The sequence below is a fragment of the Lycorma delicatula genome, chromosome 6 (assembly GCF_047948215.1).
Source record: "Lycorma delicatula isolate Av1 chromosome 6, ASM4794821v1, whole genome shotgun sequence".
Lineage (NCBI taxonomy): Eukaryota > Metazoa > Arthropoda > Insecta > Hemiptera > Fulgoridae > Lycorma > Lycorma delicatula.
In genome coordinates this window covers 88,031,908-88,048,098 of record NC_134460.1, presented here as the reverse complement: position 1 = coordinate 88,048,098, position 16,191 = coordinate 88,031,908, and the positions used below count along the sequence as shown (strand labels likewise).

Genomic DNA, 16,191 nt, shown 5'->3' with positions numbered 1-16,191 from the left:
TCTATTTTTTATAATGCATTTTAGGATCTTGTTATTGTGTTACTCTTATCTTATTCTATAATTAATGTAACTCATATCTTTAAATAATTTTTATTACTTAAGTATTGGTTTTCTTTTTTCATCATTTTTTTGTAGTTTTTATTTTAATTAAAATCGTTTAAAAATAATATATCGTTATAATTTTAAATTTTATTTGAAAAACTATCTGTATAAAATTTTTTTCAGCCTGTAATTACAGCACAGTACATTCCAATGTTTTCCTTACCCTAATAGAACAGCTATCTTTTTACAATTTGTAATTATAATTACATAAAAAAATACCGTACATTTTACATATTTTTATTGTAGAAAAAACCAGTTGGATAATGCAATTAAAATATTATATTATTAAAAATGTGAAATCAGAAATATATTGTCAGTAAATTCAGTTTTTCACTTGTTGCTATGTTAATAATTATATTTCTTAAACCAAGAGGAAAAATAATTTTTTTTTAAATTTATTTTATCTTGCAATTTAACATATAAGCAATATATTAGCATTACATTATTTGTTAATAAAACCAAACATTTAATTATTGAAAAAAATGTTTTATAAAACCTTCTAAAACAAATAAAAATCTAATCTTTTGATGAACATTGATTTTAATCTAATGTTAATGCTAAAATCTGCCTATTTTCAAGGCGAATTGGTAGTTCCAGCCTTTTATTCGCAATGGGCCACTAGTTCGAATCCCGTCAAGCATGACATTTTTTATTCACTAACAAATTTCAATATCATATTCTGACATAAAACCTTCGGTCTTATTTGGCGAATTTATCTTCAAAAATGCAATTATTAAACACAATCATAAAGAAATAAACAACATGATAATTAGCAAATATAAATGTAGATTCAATGAAAAAAAAAAATTTAAGAAATGAACTTTAAATAAATGTTACGATTAAAAAAACACAAGAAAACAAAACTAAAAAAAAAAAAAAATATCGGAACACGATCAAAAGAGTATCTTTACCTGCGTTTATAAACAACAAAAGTAACTTAATTAAAATTTAAACAGTATAATTTTAGATAATCCTAGCCAAAACAAGAATGATATCTATAGTACATTCAAAATCACTTAAATTCCTCATTACGACTTCGGTTTTTAGTTTAGATTGTATTGAAGGTACTTTTTCACTTTCGATTTTAATTATTTACAACGATATCATTTTTATTCTCTAATAGATGTAAATCCAAAAATTATTTTTGGTACTTACGTATTAACGCCACCGCAGCTACAGCTTTATTTAAAACAAAGTAGTCAATCCGATTTCGGTGGAAAATGAACAGTCTCTTTATTAATTTTAATAAATGGTTATTTATATTTATTTATTTTATAAAAATAATTTAACCAAACTTAACCTACGCTCACTAACCTTGACTATTTAACACCGTAATTTTTTGAGTATTTATTTAATAAATTCAGTAATTATTGCAATTATTTATTATTTAAATAATCAAAACACTCCTATTAATTAGTCAAGGTTAGCGAGCGAAGCGAACGTAGGTTAAGTTTGGTTAAATTTATAAAATAAATAAATATTAACCATTTATTAAAATTAATAAAGAGACTGTTTTGAATCTATGTTAAACTCTATATCGGCCCATTTCCCACCGAAATCCGATTGACTACTTTGTTTTTAAATAACGCTGTAGCTGCGGTGGCGTTAATACGTAAGTACCTTATTTTTGTATGTTCATTCTTTTTTCTTTATTTTATATTAATTTCTATTTTTTTTGTATTTATATTGAGAATGTCTGAAAAAGAACTCCACGGTTTTAAATTAAATTGACTGTATTGCGCTTATAATTTCAAATGTATTTGTTTTATTACATGAAAGTACAAAATCTAAAGTTTTTTTTGAGGTCTTAATGAAACTTGATATGAGCACTAGTTACAGCCCTACAGACGTCAAACCACCTCTTTCCTTATTCTTTTGAATAAGTCTGCAGGAATCGCTTCCACGGCTGTTGTTATTCCTTGCCGAAGGTGGTCGAGTGACCGGAGTTTTTCTTAGTTTAATATCTTTTATTTGCCCACTAAAGAAAGAATCGGGAGCTCGTGGTGGTCAAGCGATGAGTACTTTTCAACCTACCAAGCCTTCTGGGAACCTGTCATTGAAAGCAGTCCGCACAACTTCAGCATAATGTAGAGGGACTCCATCCTGTTTGAAAATTAGACCCTCAATATTTTCAATTTGCAGAAACACAAAGTTCTCTAACATGTTCGTGTACATGTTCTCTAACATGTAAAAAATGGCTCGAAAATTTGATTATATATGGTATCAAACTGGACATTACTTTCGGACAATGGAGGATAAATTCAACCGACTTGTGTGGCTGCAGTGTCAATTATGCCGATTCAGAACTCGATGAACATGAATTATTGCATCAGAAAAAAAATCGCTGCATGTAGTTTTCATCAGCAGAAATGAAGTTTAACATTGTCATTACAAATTGAACTGTTTGTGGTTTATCGTTAGGTTTAATTTCACGGTGGAGCTGCAGTTTATAAGCATGAAATTTGAACCACTTGAAAACAGCATGGACAATGCTTTTAGAAATGTTTAGTCGATGACTAACATTACGAACTTAACGTTTTGGACTTCGTTGGGAGGACAATCGGATTCTGTCTGCTTTTTCGATAGTTCTTTTAGATCCGGTGAATGTCCTTTTAAAACGCTTTCGCTTTAAAAAAAAATTGTTCATATCACTTACGTATGCTTTCGTCTCTCGGATAATATCTACGATAGATTATTTATACGACAATCGTTGATTTTCTTTCTGCTAACTAGTACACGCTTTGAGTATTTTTTTGTGGCATGATACTGAAGCCAGGTCTCATAACAGATTGGCCTGCGTAACAGTCTAACTCAGCTGCTATCTGACGGAGAATGTGTAAACTAAAACTTAATTGTAGTTTCAAGATTACTAAGAAAACATTATGGAGGGCGGTAAAATAAAAAGTATACTCGTTCTTGAAACCCCGAAGTTTTTTCGGACACCTTGATTTACTTTTTATGCTGAGTTGAAACAGTATAGTCTAAATAAGTTACTGTTCTATGACAGAAAGGGATCATTAGGATTATTAATTGGTACTTTACAGTATTAGTTTCAATATTTCTTATGGCTGAGTTGCATGTAGTAAGTTTGAGTTACAATTGGCACCAGGCACAGTTGCTTTCTCTGAGAATAATAGTTATGATACGGTCAAGGATGAATACAATAAAGTGTCATTTTCAGCGTGAGTATTAGCTGCATTTCAATGAACATGACGTGTTGATTTGTAACAGTATATCCGGGCCAAAAAAATAACTAGTGGGATACTCCTCACATTTTTAGTAGGCCTGGTATGGGATTCTTATATTTTCTTAAAATTTTTATGTCATTTTTGTGATTCATATGAGACTGTTTAAAATCATCACGATTATAGCTTATTATTATTTTTCCGTTTTCTTTACTGAACACAGTATACTGTAACATATTAACACGTCAAGCCTTCTAAAATGCAGTGATGTCCTAAAGATGACACCTTCATCCTGTATACCACCGGGATTGGCTGCGTAGAGAACATTATTAATCTCAGAGAAAGCAGTTCTAGTTGCGACTTGTAATTCAGGAGTTTTACACGTATCACCATCAAGTAGAAAACTGGGATAGGTAATGAAAAGCAAGAAATTAACGTACTCCATCCGTTACTTTTTAATTCTCCTCTTGTATCTAGTGATGATGAATATTTTACAAATGAAACGTGTATTTTGTGGAACCTGTTTTTATTGTTAACGTTATTCTTTTTAAGTTTTATTTAACTGTTCATTATAGCATATTATTTGTATTAAATATTTTAATTAATACATATTCATTAATTTCAGAACGAAACGGCAGTGCACCGTCAGCGGCAGAAATAAAAGCAGCTACTGTAGCCGCTAGTACTTCAATTAGGAAATCATCCTCACGTCGATCTTTGAATTCAGTTAACAACAAACAGACTACCTTAAGAGGTAAGTTTATCATTATTATTTCTTAATAAATTTTAGTATCTTCTTATAAGCTGTGTTTACCGTTCGTATTACTTCATGGAAGATGACCTGCCAGTTTATCTATCGACAGTGAATCTTTAGAAAGATTTTATAAAAAAGCTCTTAATCACTAAGGTTTAAGTGGAATCTGTAGAAAATTTTCAAATTTTCTGTGTTATATTAGAGTGAATGGTAGTTCGTATTTACATGTATAAACAATTTAAATTAACAAAATCTAAATACTTTTATATTATGATTATATAAAACATTGTACAATTGTAGGTCTAAATATTGCATGACAGGATTTTCTAGTTTAATTTTACGTCAGAAACAATTAGAAATATTCCATTTTATAACAAATTATTATGCAATTAATTTGTTATAGTCTGATAAGAGTGTTTCCTAAAATGTGCGGATTCCTTTTATATGTATTCCGTTTTGTTTGTTATATCCATGTTAGTGTTGTATATTTCACTTACTTTTAGATATCAGGAGAGAAGATTTCATAACCTTATTTAATTATTAATCTCATTATAAGGTATTAAGGTCTAAGTATCATTTATCTTATCTAATTATTAATCATTAATTTGTCTTAACTTCCGCAATTTTTTTCATTTATGTTACTTTCCCATAATTACAGAATTTATTAATACAAATTAAAATTATTTATTAATTTCTTTAAAGCAGCAGTCAATTTTTTGTTCTTATACCTTTTACTTTTTTTTTTCTCCAGCCCGCTGTGTAAAATTTTTTATGTAACTGAATTTATTTGTTTTCTGTCATCCGAGATTGTTTTACGACTAAAAATAGAATAATTACGGTTCATAGCTGTAAGAAGCTATTTATTATAATTGTTCACTTCTTCCAAATATTTTTTGTTTTCGTAATGTAGTATTTAATGGCATAGGAAATTATTTGGCATAATTGAAACTCCAGTCATTTTGGTTACTATAATTTTTTTTTTTCTTGAGAAGGAGATTTAAAAATAGGGTTATTTACATAGTTATCAAAATACTCCAATCTTGAAATAGTAGTCATAGGTAGATGAGGTTGGGTTAATCGTCACTTTCCCTTACCCGATTCTATAATAAAAACTAAAATTATCCCTCTCTTTTGTTACTTACTTAGTATGTGCCTGTATACTCTGTTGCTGTCAATCATTCTTTATATATATATATATATATATATATATAAATTGAAATTAAATAAATTTTGAAATCCGTTCGTTCAGATTTCTACTTTTTTAGCAGGGTTTGTGGTTGTGGGTAGGGTTGAGAAAATGTCTTTTACACTACTATTAAAATTATAACAGGTAAATTTTAAAGACTACATTAATTAATAGCAGTGTAAAATTAATTTTTATCAAGATTCACCAATATTGGGAATACAGTTAAGATCTAAAGGTCTGATATTACTAAACTGAATTAGTCTGAATTCATAAAAATTTAGTAGCACCTTTTCCTCAAAGGTAGAAGTTATCTTCCAAAATGTCGCTATCACACACACACACACACACACACACACACACACACACACACACACACACACACACACACACACACACACACACACACACACACACACACACACACACACACACACACACACACACACACACACACACACACACACACACACACACACACACACACACACACACACACACACACACACACACACACACATATATATATATATCGTAACAAGACCGGTATAACGGACCTGAGTAACAGATTCCTGCCAATTAAGAAGAAAATAGTAGAAAATATAATAATGGGAGCAATTCAAAAAGAGGCTAAAAGAGAAACCCTTTTAGTAAAGCTAACAGGTCCGTATAACAGTCGTCCTTTGTAATACTGCCCGCTGACATACCTAAACAGATGTTGTTTCTTGAGAATAGTTACCGGACTAGGGTAGGAATTTCATAGGAAAATATGAGGGCGGACGATCAATCGCACGCTTTGAGTTGGATCCGGTCCTGCAGGTAAAGAAGAGGAGATGATCAGTGTGCGTGTGAGTTCTGCGAGATGTGAGATTGCGAGGAGAGTCAGCGAGAAAGTGCTACGATAGAGTTCTGCGAGAGAGTATTCTGCGAGGAGTTATTATGCGAGTCAGCGAAGGAACGAATTTCTAGTATGTACAAGTTCCACCCGATTAAGACGACATCACAAGTAATTACAGTACATGAAAACAAGAAGTGGTTCGGTGAGTTACTGCTAGACTCAAACGTGAAAATACTAAATTTCATTCATAATTGTTTGGATAGTTTTATTTGTGAACAGTAAAGATACGTGCAGTGAAAGAACTTTATACTTTTGTTATGTATTTTACTATTGTTGTTAATACAAGACTAGTGGTTTAAAAGTGTCAAGATTAGGGGTCATGCTAATGTCTTTTGTCAATGGGACTGAATTCTGGTTTTCAGTATTTAACTACCTGTAAATAAATCCGGACGATTACTTTAAATTCTGTTTTGTATGTAATCACTGTTTATTATTATTATTATTATTATTATAATAGTCATTTATTATTTTCCTGATATTACTACGAGTTGTTTATTATTATTGATTTATCTTATTTTATGTTTTTAAAGCAATAAATTGTAGTTGTATAAACATTTTCAATTGTCAATCTGTCAATATCCTGATCGAGCCTCGAACACGCGACAAAATATACGTATATATATATATATATATATATATATATATATATATATATAGGATTGTGTGTTAGTATTTTTACATTTTTTTAAAACTCAATGGATCTCGAAATGTTGAAAAAAAAACAGTTATCCAAAATGTTATCTCTAACTGTTGTAGCCGGAAAAACAAAAACATATGTTTGACTGAGAACAATTAACGTGACCAGCTGCTGGGTACACATTCGTGAGGAAACAACAAAAATATATCTTTCTCTCTCACTCTCGTTACGTTGTTCTTGTCAACATCTTTAATTAGTTGATAAGGCTAACATTTAATTATTAATAATTGTCCAAGATAAAAAAAAAAACAGTGCCATTAATGATGCTAGAAATTAGATTAGAAATTTCTTGTTACATTTTATTCAGTAAAATAATTTAAATTATTCTTATTAAATGTTTTAAATAATCGTTATTTTTTCTGTTGATTCACGATTAAATTAATTTGTATTTTAATTTTATATTTACTTTACTTTTTTTTTATTTATTTTTAAACAAACATTTACAGATATGGGTATGAACATAGTTACTTTGTAAAAATTTTACTTTTAGATTATCATATATTTTTAAAATTTATATATTTATTTAAAAAAATTCTCGTTTGGTATCATATTTTCACTTGGGAAATTTGTTCTGTCTTTTTTTCATTATTATATTTGATATCTATTTATTTTGCACTTAAACTTTGCTGTCTCCTGTTTAATAATGTTATAAAATAAAAAATATTTTAATACTAAGTTAGATATATTTAACTAATGTTGTTTTTAAATAGCAAATTCTTAAAACATAAATTTCACTTAAATGTATGTAAGCTATTATTTACAATTTCGTAAAATGGAACACGTTAGAATACTTTTTACCTTCCCTTCTGTAAATTTATTGTAATAATAAATACAGCATTACACCAACGTAATTTTTCACCTCTGCATTATATTATTATATAAAATTTTAGCTCCAGAAACCATTTAATAGATGAAATTGTTTTAATAAATTAAATGAAAATTGCAAATCAACAGCCTTTTTTAACATTTAAAATAATTGATATTAATTCACCGGTTAAATGTTTTCTTTAAAGTATAGTTGATCTTTTAAATTCATTTCGTATTTTTTAATATTATTTTTATAAATTTTTTTTGTGCGATTTGTTAAATTCATTTTAATTTCCGGGCGAATGTAGCTGGAAGAGCTATATTCCAGCTTGTTATCGGGTTTTTGTAAATATTTCGTTTTAGGATTCGACTAGTAGATGTAGACAAAATAAAAATGTATAGAAGTACATATTACATTGCATATATTAAGGCTGAAGCAGTGTGTGTCATACTGCTTTTGCCCTACCTCATGATTGACCAAATTGATTTTTCTCTAAATTTGGCTCAAATATTTTTATATATTTGAAGCATTGATCACATTCAGTTTTTCTGCAAGATTCGTTGACGGAGTGAATGATTTTTCCAGAGGCACTTTAGAAAAAAAAATTTACTTTGGAAAATTTATTACTTACATTGAAAATATAAAAAACTCCAAAAAAGGTTTTTCAAATAATCAACCTTTTAAAATTGAATACACGTTTTTGTTGTTTCTTTTTTACTCTATCCCCGCTTTCGGTTTTAATATTTATAAATATGTTTTGTATTTTATACATCGTATATAATAGGGCTATCAAAAAATGTTTACAATTTTTCAAAATTATTAACTCCGGACCTTAAACACAGAAAAGTTTATTTAGAATTTTTATTTTCTTCTTTTTTGAGGATGTATTTAAAGGATTTAAAGGAAACTTTACATAAGCAAATTCTTTAAGCTTAAAAAAATGTCAAATATGACAATTTTTAAGAAAATTTTTTCTTAAAATCTATTCTCCACCTCTAAAAAATATATATTCTATTTGAATGTGATTATTTTTGGAATATATTTTTTTATTTACTCCCCATCTATAAAAAATATAATTTTTTTTTGTTTTATGGCTCTTAATTCTTTCAATCTCTATTGCAAAAGTCAGATTTGACCTTTATTTCAAAATCTACTGTTTTATGAAGTTTTATGAAATTACTTTATTTTTAATTATATGAATGATTCAGTGGAGTTTTAAAATTTTTATCTTCATTTATTTTAAAATAAATTTTGTAGATGATGAAAAATTAAAAATATTCAAGAATTTTCTTTACACATTGGAAAAATATACTTTTTTAATCAATCATCAATTCAATTTATTAGCTCTAGAATATAACAGTTTAGTTGGAGACAATCTAATGGAAGAAATCTGATGCAAGAGACTATATTTATTTACATTACAACTACTTTGGCCATCGGATTTTTTCTATTAATCATGTGTAAATAACTATTATAATACAAATACAAATTTGTATTTTAAGGTGTTAAAATGTTTATAAGTTCGTTGTTTTTGGATGCTTTATTAGGAATAGTGACATTAATAAATTTATTAAATTTACTTGATCGAGTTTTGTATGATGAGTACAAAACATTTCCCATACATATGGGAAAATGTAAACCTAAAAATATTTTAATAAGGTTTATTTTCCCAGCCGACTTGATATGCTCGTTTCAATTCTAATTTTCCGTTGGTGTTGAAGCTGTTAGAGGGAATATTAGAAAAGTATTAGAAGAATAATTATTGCTGGATAGCATTAAGGATATTAACCGCTATTTGAATACTTTAGACAAATCGTGTTTAAATTAATACTGCACTTGCTAAAAGAATGAGTAAAATTGTACGTGAAACCTTTCAGGATTATCTTTTTTATTTCGCATCACGTTATCTTAACGGGAATATTTTCATTTATCTAACATTATTATCATAAATATGAAAGAAAAAAACATTTTCTTTTACTGCTTAAAAGACATCTTAGAATTAGGTAAAATTAAATTATTAAATCCGTTTTTAGAAGCTGAATCTCCCTGACTGATTTGAAGTAGTGTACATAATATTGATTGACAGGGAGTAGATTAATTTATACTGTCTTTATGAGTCTTTCTTGGTGTTGTGGCACATTTAAATCAATTGTAATACGAAGGGTACAGTGTTAATTTGTGTAAGAGGAATGATTTTTATTGTGAAATCATTCCCTGTTGTGAACACAGTGAAATTGTCGATTGTAAGTATGAATATCACTTACATTTCGGTGTACGTAAGGCTTCACTCTTCACTTTTCGTAATACACTTGGTATTTGATGCTTGTTATTCTTGTGAATCGCTAAGTTGTACTTTGGAGTGACATATCAGGAGTAATTCGGGAAAAATTGTATTTTTTAAACTGAAGGCACTTGACGAAATATAAAAAAAGCGATGAAAGGGGAAAAGAAAATAGTTGTAAATTTTTTACTTCTCACAATTTTTTTTAAATAGTTAAAATAGTAAAGGTAAATTATCCTTTCGTTTTTCTTTATTATTCTACAAATAACTTCAAACATTAAAATTTTAGTTATAATTGCATATTAATGGTGATATCAGACAAAGAAGAGGTCATGAAATAAGAGTTGATTTTATAATTATTATGAAGCTCTAATTATTTTCAAACTTATCAGTAAAATTATGAAACGAGTACTTGTTATTTATCGTGGAATTTTTCTACGGATTACTAAATAAACTTTTGTACCCATTCCTTGTGAACATACACATTTAAATATATAAATTAACTACTATAATAGTTATATAATGTGAGAAATACTGAGAAGTGTTGTAAAAGGAAATTTTTTCATTTATATCTCGTGTTGTAATACAATGTTAAACCATTGTTACGAGCAGGAAGGAAGAATACATAATCTGTATGTTGAATAAATTTAATATTTTTCTTGTTTTGTATTGTTTAAATGATTGTATTCGTGTGTGTGTGAAACTATTAATAAAAATTAATGTGAGTTCTTAAAGACGTAAACCGCCAGTTGGATACATTCTTTTTCCTTTAACAACGTAATCTATGTTTCCTTTACAACAAACTAACTTAATGAATACCTTTTCTGCGTCCTTCTTTATATTTATCCTTAAATAACAGGATGCCGCCTTTCACTTTTTTTTAACATCGTTGTATATAACTTAATAGATGTAGATAAACGGTTGCTGAAATTTCAGTAAAATAATTTGTTCCTTCTCGTGGTTTTATAACTTTAGAATCGGGCATCCGACAATATTAATACTTGATGGTGATAAGTTATTAAATTATTGATAATTTTATTGTTAATAATAATTTTAGTGAAAACTGATTATTGCAAGTTAGGTTGAAAAAGAAAATTTTATCTTGAGAAGACGTTTGATAAAGTAGAATGGAATCTAATTTTTAGAATTGCTAATAAAAGATTATTCAGATGTTGGAAAAAGAATTTAAATAAATCATATTTACAACCTGTATCGGATAACTGTCATCGGAAAAATATTGATAGACTAATGGTGTTCATTTTACATCCTATGAACATAATGAAAGGGTTAACTTCATTTTAATTCTTCAGTGGAGAAGAAATGATCTGTGTTACGATGGGCTTGCCTTACTGATATGCGATTGCATGTTTGGCTCATATTAACAAAGTTTGAAACAAACAAACGACTGAGTTTGGCTCAATTGGCGATGTTTTGTTTGGCTAAGCAATTAGAAATCTGTTTAATCCTCGTTATTTCGCATTTTCCTTAGTAATTTTGAGATGGGCGTGCGTTTTTTCAGAATAGATATGCCGGTATCAGGAATAACTTGCATCTCATGGTAGGCTGTAGAAATCTTTTACATGCAGCACTTATGATATATACGGAAATTATAAAAATATACTGGTATGAAGCAATAAATATCCTTTTTTTAAAGATTGTCATAATTCAGCATTTTCTGATTAAAGGTGTAAAACACAAAGCAATGGTACCAAAACATCCTTTTCCTGAAAAATTAAATTTTCAGAGTGGATAAATAAATAATTAAATAAGATATAGAGATATCCCTTATGTAATGACTAGGTAGTAAGCTCAAGAACAGAATGCTACGTTGACTTTTTCATTTTTTACAATTTGTTTATTTTTATGGGCGTTTAAACAACTAGCAAATTTTCACAGTAGATCCGGATTAACAGGCAATTTGAAATTAAAAGTACTTCGAAAATTTGACTAATTTATAATCTTGAGTCTTATGAATTCATGCCGTTTTGAACTTTTTAATTATCTGTAATAGGAACAGAGTTATGGAAGTTTATAAATTCGAGTATGGAGTTACTATGAAGTTAACTCGTATGTGTGGTAGCTATGACGCAATTTTGGTACTTAACGTAAAATTCGCTAGTGCCCTTTGTTTTGCTCGCAGAAAAAAGTACCAAATTTTCTCGGCTATCTATGGTGTTTTCTATATTGTATCTATGGTGTTTTTATTTTTACAAGCAATTAAAAATAAAGCCGCTAATGGAGAAAACTAAAACGTTTTCCTTAATTTGATAATTAACAAAGTAAAAAGTTAATCGCTCATGTTCGTAGGGCACACTTTTATTCTACATATTTTTCCGAACCCATTCCAATAATTTATTTGCTGTAGCAAATCTTTTTGAGGTGAAAAATTTCTGTTGACTAAGCTAAAGGTAACGATAAAGCAGAATAAAATTAAAATAAAATAATTTGACCGATGATAATCCACAAATTGTAATGACAGCATTTAATGCACGAGTGAGAAGTAAGTAAACTTCAAAAGAGTGTTTTAACGCCCATTATAGAGAGATACCGTATTTTTTATACGATAAAATATTGGGATTATTAATTTAAATCAAGAATACATTTTTACAATTTTTTTTTTAATTTTTCAAAAAATACATTAAATAATACACTTTTATGGCAATAGGTTATTAGTCATAAGTTCTTCCTTTTTTTAATATCGATCGGTGTTAAAAAATGTCTTCCTCAAGATGAAACACAATTAACAACTTTAAAGGATAAAGAGTGTAATATAGAAACTTATTACCTATTGGTACTTTTAAATTAACCTTTGCTTGCTTAACTACTAAATCGGATTAAAATCAAAGCAAAAAAACAGCTAATGCGTTAAAAGAAAAATGATGATGCATTAGAAAGGTTGAAAAGGATAGGTTCTTGATTGGTTGAACATCGTAATGAAAATTTGTTTTATGATGAGTATTATGACATAAATTCCAGCCGTGTAATTCAAACGTTATAATACATCTGTAGAAAAAAATGTCATAAATCAATATTATTGATTCCCGAAAATAATATGTTTTATGAGAATGCGGATGTAGTTTGTTTTCACACCCAAATGTCCACCTTCAGTTATTTTCTCATACATAAGATTTGCATTAGAAGAAATGTTATTATCATAAAAATTCTCGGTGTTTAGAGTTCGAAGAATGTGATTTTTTTTTTAGGTTAGACTCCAAAAAAATCGTTTCAAAAATATCAATCTGTTGTGTTCTATTCGTAGAATTCATTAAATAGTAGGCTTGGTTTGACACGTCAATCTTTCATGGATTTTTCCATTTAGGGATATTTTATCTACATTTAATCTCTACATTTTACGTTGTAGGGTAAAAGTTTGGTTTCGAACAAGAAAAATACTTTTCAAAAGTAAATACTCGAAAAGTTTTTAATTTTTTTTTTAGGTTGAACAAGTACAATAATAACTCTTGTAATATGTATTATATGTCAAATAAATACCTTGCTATATAGGGATTATAATACGTTTAACTTCGTCTCTCTCTCTCTCTCTCTCTTGATAATAATATCTTTTTTTAATTACTACTTAAATAAATTATGTAGTTTATATAATTTAAGAAATACATATGATTAAAACGTACAAAACGTTTTCTATGTTTGGAAATATTGATGTGTTTTCTTTAATTTTTGTAAGTTATTATAGAAATTCCTATAGAAATTATATAAATCAATATTATAAATCATTCCAGAGCTGAATTATAGGGTTTGTTAATTGTTTACTGATGTAGTCCAGATGAATGGTAATATATAAAATCTAATTGTATATTTATCTTAATTCATTATTTATTAAAATTTTTAATATTTTATAAATTACTGTTTTTTTAGGGAGAACATGTTAATGTTTTATATATGTTTATTTTTGAAAAAATCATATTTTTTATCCTTTATTTTTGATCTTTTATCTGGAACTTAGAACTGTTGAGCGAAAGACCATTTTTTTGTTGAAATTGAATTAAAGGTATTTTCCAGTTCCTATTGATCTCCCTTACCATCTAAATATAATTATTGTAGTCAAATTCTTAAGAATAACAAAGATTTTTAAAGATAATACCAGTAATGTTATATTCCGACAAGACGGCTTTCCTCCGAAAACCCTGATTTCTACGCAGTATTCTTTCAAACGGTTTGTGATATCTATTCATGTAGCTTTCTTTCCTTCCTTTTTTCATAAATTATGAACCTTTCAACAATAAAATCAATAAATTTGTTACTAGGAAAAAGAGTGAAATATTTATTTATCGGCTTGACTGTTGTTGATTTTTGTATATAATAATACGAGTACATAGTTTAATATTTTGACTTAGTTTTTTATCGAATAATTTTCTTATTATTCCAATGTAATTCTATCTCTATATTTATCAAGTTATATTTTTAACCAGTCAGCCATTTGTTTGAAATGTTATGACCGTTTGCAAACGAACTAGTTTATTAATTTAAATGTAAACGGATTGGATTACATAAACAAATCTTACGGCTAATATATTTACAATGACATGAAAAATTGACTGTTACCTCTCACACAATAGCTTGATACTATTAATTTTTATGAAGGTAACAACTGTCATTTTATAAAATAAAAAAAACTGTATATTATAATAATAATAACTCCTTTCTAAAAAAAAATATTTACTTCTCAAATTACGAGTACTGTAAACTTATTTGTTTAATGTGATTTTTATTAGGTAAATTAGCTTTAGGTAATTAATTAGATCGTATTTTTTTTTTTCATTTATTTATAGACTATTCATATCTTATTTATAATTATTTACCTTTGGTATGAAATAAAAATTCCTTTTCAATTATTTATTTCTGTCTGGTTCACTTATTTATATATATATAAAACTTTCTGATAAGATACCGGTTTGTAATTTTATATTCATATGTATATTGTATTTGTCTATTATGCAAAAATTTAGACCCTGAAGGTTAAAAGTAGATAGTAAAATACCTTTCATACTTAAGTTAAACAATACAAGATTACGTAATTTAACTGATATATATATTTGTATTAATTTTAGGTATAAAATTAACAAATTTTACAACTGACCCAAAATTCCCTATCTCAGGAAGGAAGAGAAGAAAATTGTAATATTTCTCTTGCTTTTAATGTTTTGTAACGTTATCTTATAAAAGCATCAATTGACTTACACTCTTCTATTCTTGATATTGTAATCGTGAAATGTAGAAATTTATGTAAGATATCATTTATTTTCTGAATTGTTAAAATATACTTCTGTTGTAAAGTTAGAAATAATAAAATAAAAAATGAATTTTCAAAAAGCATACATACCTACAAACAAAAAAGAACGAATTTAAGTATTTTATCAACTGAAAATTGTTATTACTTTTCTTTTAATTCTTAAACGATTGGTTCAGTTATTAGATTCTGTAAAATAATGTATTAAACTTTTAAAAATATTTTTTTGTTAATTTGACTTTTTTTTCAATATATTTGGTTCTGCTTGAAATAAATTGACTGTTTTTTTTTCATGCAGTTTAATATAGAAAAAAAAATTGTGTTAGTATGTGAATGTGAAATGCTGTTTGTAAAAAATTAATTTTTTAAAAAGAAGTCTATACCATTAAAAAGATTGTGTGTGTGTTTGCGAGCGCTTCTTACGTTAATACAAAATCGAGCAAAACAAATGTTATATTCTAGTAGAGGACCAAAAGTGACCTGATGATACCAATTGGTCCTTTGCACCAAACTTGATAGTTCTCGAAAGTTTCGAGGGGGATATCAAAGCATTACAGCAGAACCAACCGACCGATTGCTTTCAAATTATGAGGATATATTTATGTTATCCCAGGAAAGGTTTAAGCCATAAATTGAGGCCTTTGGTCCCTTTAGGGGGTATCAAAACTTCTTTGTCAAGGACGAGGGAAACGGAGAAAAGTGTGCTTTTCAAGCTTCAGATGCTGTCATTATTATTCTCACAATCATGAGGATAACGAATACAGCGGGGACCCAGGAGACGGATCCCTCAGCTAGTTGGGGTGTAAAAAATCCGGCAAGTAAAAATAAAAAAAGTAAAAATAATAATTTTTAAATTATTTTTGGATTTTTACTTTTTAAATTTTACAAAATTATAAAACAGTTAAATAAAAGCGTAACAGTTGAATTCTCAAACTAAGTGTTTAAAGAGAATTGAATTGTTTTACTTTAGTATTATTTTCGGAACAATTGAAAAAGATAAGATACTTTTTTCTTGATAATAAAAGATATGAAATG

The 16,191-nt window shown here is 27.8% G+C and overlaps 1 protein-coding gene across 1 annotated transcript in view; it reads left to right on the top strand.

The window, feature by feature from the left end:
* The window catches only part of toc (toucan), a 566,336-nt gene that overhangs the window by 469,374 nt on the left and 80,771 nt on the right, over positions 1-16,191 (top strand). The window contains exon 5 of the mRNA XM_075368047.1: positions 3,913-4,041. Coding sequence (XP_075224162.1) covers positions 3,913-4,041 — 129 coding nt within the window. The remainder of the gene's footprint in view (positions 1-3,912; positions 4,042-16,191) is intronic.